Source organism: Bubalus bubalis, chromosome 3 (genome assembly GCF_019923935.1).
Source record: "Bubalus bubalis isolate 160015118507 breed Murrah chromosome 3, NDDB_SH_1, whole genome shotgun sequence".
Classification (NCBI taxonomy): Eukaryota; Metazoa; Chordata; class Mammalia; order Artiodactyla; family Bovidae; genus Bubalus; species Bubalus bubalis.
The window spans coordinates 81,147,308-81,150,466 of NC_059159.1; the positions used below are offsets into that span (position 1 = coordinate 81,147,308).

Genomic DNA, 3,159 nt, shown 5'->3' on the forward strand with positions numbered 1-3,159 from the left:
TTCCTGAATGAGTTGGACTCATTTTGAATTTCATAGGTTTTGGCCTGAGCAAATCTAATTACAATTTCGTTTCTATAAAACTGCAGTTTGTCGAGTGAAACGCTGGCTGTTCACAAACTGGGAATTGCCTATATTCTTCTGAGAGCTACCCGTTCCTGCTTGAGGGAGGCCTCAAGTGACAAGTGCTCAGCTCTTCTGTTGCCTCTAAGCTTAATGTTTTATTAAGCTTAGAGGTGGTTTAAACCGTTGTGTTCTAAATGAACCCGTTAAGCTTTTCAACCTGCCCCATAAAGCTATTCCGTAACTTCTCACTGTATTATTATTTGCTTTGAGATTGCCCTGTAAAAGGCAAGGTAACTGGTGGCTGGGCTAGGGACCGGGTGAGGCAGGCGGGTTCCTTCAGTGCCCCGGGCCTCGCGAAGTGCCCTGGCAGAGCCTGGGATACAGTTTTCCCCACCTCGCGCGCAGCTGAAAAGGGCTGAGCAGCAGAGCGCTCCCCGGGGGCATTGTGTGTGAGCCGGCCTGGAGATCCCAGGCCCAGGGGGCAGCTCCACCCGAGAAGACTAGACACGCCTCAGACCGGGCAAACTCCCGGCCTCCTCTGGCCTCAAGCCAGCAGCCGCCGCCCGCCACCTCCTTTCCTCCTCCGCAGCTGCCCTGGCCGCCCCGCCGGGCCCCGAACTCGCTGGCGCCTGAGAGCGCGGCCCCTCGGCCCACGGCGCTGGCAGCGCGGCTGGGACGGGACCGATGTGGCGCATGCGTGGTGGCGCCACTAGGCGCGGGAGCTGTGGCGGCGGGGAAGGCGGCGGGGACAGCCGCGGGCAAGGCCGCCCAGGCCGCGTTCGTGGGGGTGGCGGCAGCGTGGGCTGGCGAGGCCGTGCGGGCGGCGCCCGACAGCAGCTGGAGGAGCGGTTCGCCGACTTGGCGGCGAGCCATCTGGAGGCCATCTGCGCGCGGGACGAGCGGGACCGGCAGAACGCGAGGCTGCGCGAGGAGAACGCCCGGCTGAGGCTCGAGAACCGGCGGCTGAAGCGCGAGAACCGCAGCCTCTTTCGTCAGGCCTTGCGGTTCCCTGGCGAGGGCAGCGACGGGGCGTCCGCGGACTCGGCGAGGGCGACCCCGGTCCCGGAGGAGGCCAGCATGAACCGGAGGGCGAGGGGCGGCGGCCCCGAGGACGACCCGGGGAGCCCCAGGGCCCTTAGAGCCCGGCTCGAGAAGCTGGAAGCCATGTACCGCCGGGCCTTGCTGCAGCTGCACCTCGAACAGAGGGGGCCGCGACCGCGTGGGGACAAGGAGGAGCCCTCTCCGGGCAGCCCAAATTCAGGCCTCCAAGTCCCAGAGCCAGAGCCATCCGAGCCCTGGCCATAGCCCGAGGCCGCAGCCTGCAGAGGCGGAGCCTCGTGCAGGCTCCTCCTCCGTTCAGTGCTGCCCCCACCTGGCGCACGCGTGAGCCGCGCGCTCCCGCCTCCGGCCTGGCCCTGACACTTCCCCGGGGCGAGCTTTCTACCCGCAGAGGTTGTGGAGAGGTTGGGGAGGGCGTGGGGCTGAGTCCTGCCATGTACAGAGCACATGTCTCTGGCGCCTGCTAGTTCAGTGGAGACCTAGTTCCGGAGGGGCGGGCTTTAAAACAGCGTGAAGTGAGTGGCAGTCGACCCTTCCTAATGCCTGAACTTTTATGGGTGTTGTAAGGACCTGTGGTATTTTTTCCTCTGTTTTGGTTCTTCCAGGGATGATAGTACATTTTGATTTGGCTGGGTTTGTTTTTCATCGTCTCCTAAAGCCTCCAGCTAGTCTCTCTCATGTGGCCAACATTTTAAGTGTTTGGTTTGTTTTTATAAGTCGGTGTTACTTTGGTATCCTGTGAAATATCACCGTTTAATGCACAAAGTGATGTTTATAATTTAGAAACTCATGTCTGCCCTGGTTCTAGTCCTTATGCATCTAATATATACTGATTTGTTAATCCCACTCCCCCATCATCCCCCTGCCTTGGGAAATTTTAAACTATCTTCCTATAAGTAATCCTTCGAATTGATAAATAAATCTGGTGCACGGAAACTAACCTAAAGCTATCCCATGACTGTTATTTAAAGTGTGTTAAGTGTTTATACGTTTCCTTAATATCTGAACTTGATTATCCTTTGTAAGCTATCATTCTCTTTTCACTTTATGTAACAATGATCTTTTAAAATAATCAAAAAAATTAGATAATCTAAACATTTTGTAATTTGTGCACATTTTAGACTTGACAGAATATAGAACACAGCTATTTTGTCTAATACTGCTAATGTTTAAAATTTTTTAAGAAATAATGAATTATATGTTCATCAAAAGCCCCAAAACAACATGATTTAAGTCTCAGTTGTAATTTCAATTCCAAAAAAATGAGATTAATCCTAACAAATATTCTAAGATCAGTTGATTGTACTTTGTCAGTGAATAACCCTTTTGCCTATTAATGAAGAGGGTGACGTTGTACCTGGTAGAGATCATACGTGTAAAAGAGTGTTTAAGTGGTGGAAAACACTTCAGTTTAAGAAGAATAAAAAGAGTTTTTGTTACAGTTAGAAAAAAATCATAGATTAGAGTTTTTGTTTTATTTGTGGCATACTCCAAAAGTTTCATAGCCAATTTTATGAAACAAGTTGCCAAGGAAAATAATTTCGAGATTTTTCTAATCCTGGGTATTGAAAACACTGTACATTTCACTTAAAGATAGTTGATAGTTGTGAACATTAAGATCTTCTATGATCAAGAAATGTTAGAAGAAACTTGGTGAGAATAAGTTGGTATGTGAAAAGTATTTCTATCTTTCTAATAGGGAAAGAATTAAAACATTTTTAGGAGGCACTAAGAATTGAAGAATAGGCAAAAAGCAGATTGTCCCTATTCCTACTTTGCATATAAATTAGTTAATCTCACTAAGCCTTATTTTTCACACCATTAAAAATTTCTCACCATTAAAATTTTTCTAACTACCTCAGAATGTTATAAAAATTTTATTGAGATGCTATATGCAGAATGCCTGCTTCAGAATAAAGGCTGTGTCAATTTAAAATCTAAAATGTACAAGTTCAAAGTAAATGTTTTACTTATACTTTCCTTCTGTATTTTGCTCCCATACGAATTTATGGGTTTTAGCAGATATGTAGATTTCGA

General features: G+C 48.9%; 1 protein-coding gene across 1 annotated transcript; it reads left to right on the forward strand.

Moving 5' to 3' along the window:
• Positions 1–611: 611 nt before the first annotated feature.
• On the forward strand, positions 612–2,062 carry TUSC1 (tumor suppressor candidate 1). Its single transcript, XM_025279140.3, has one exon. The coding sequence runs from the start codon at positions 748–750 to the stop codon at positions 1,366–1,368; it is 621 nt and encodes a 206-aa protein (XP_025134925.2). The 5' UTR covers positions 612–747; the 3' UTR covers positions 1,369–2,062.
• The last annotated feature ends 1,097 nt before the right edge of the window (positions 2,063–3,159 follow it).

Bases quoted from the DNA above. Each gene is read 5' to 3' on its own strand.
- TUSC1 (XM_025279140.3), top strand. From the start codon at position 748: ATGTGGCGCATGCGTGGTGGCGCCACTAGGCGCGGGAGCTGTGGCGGC.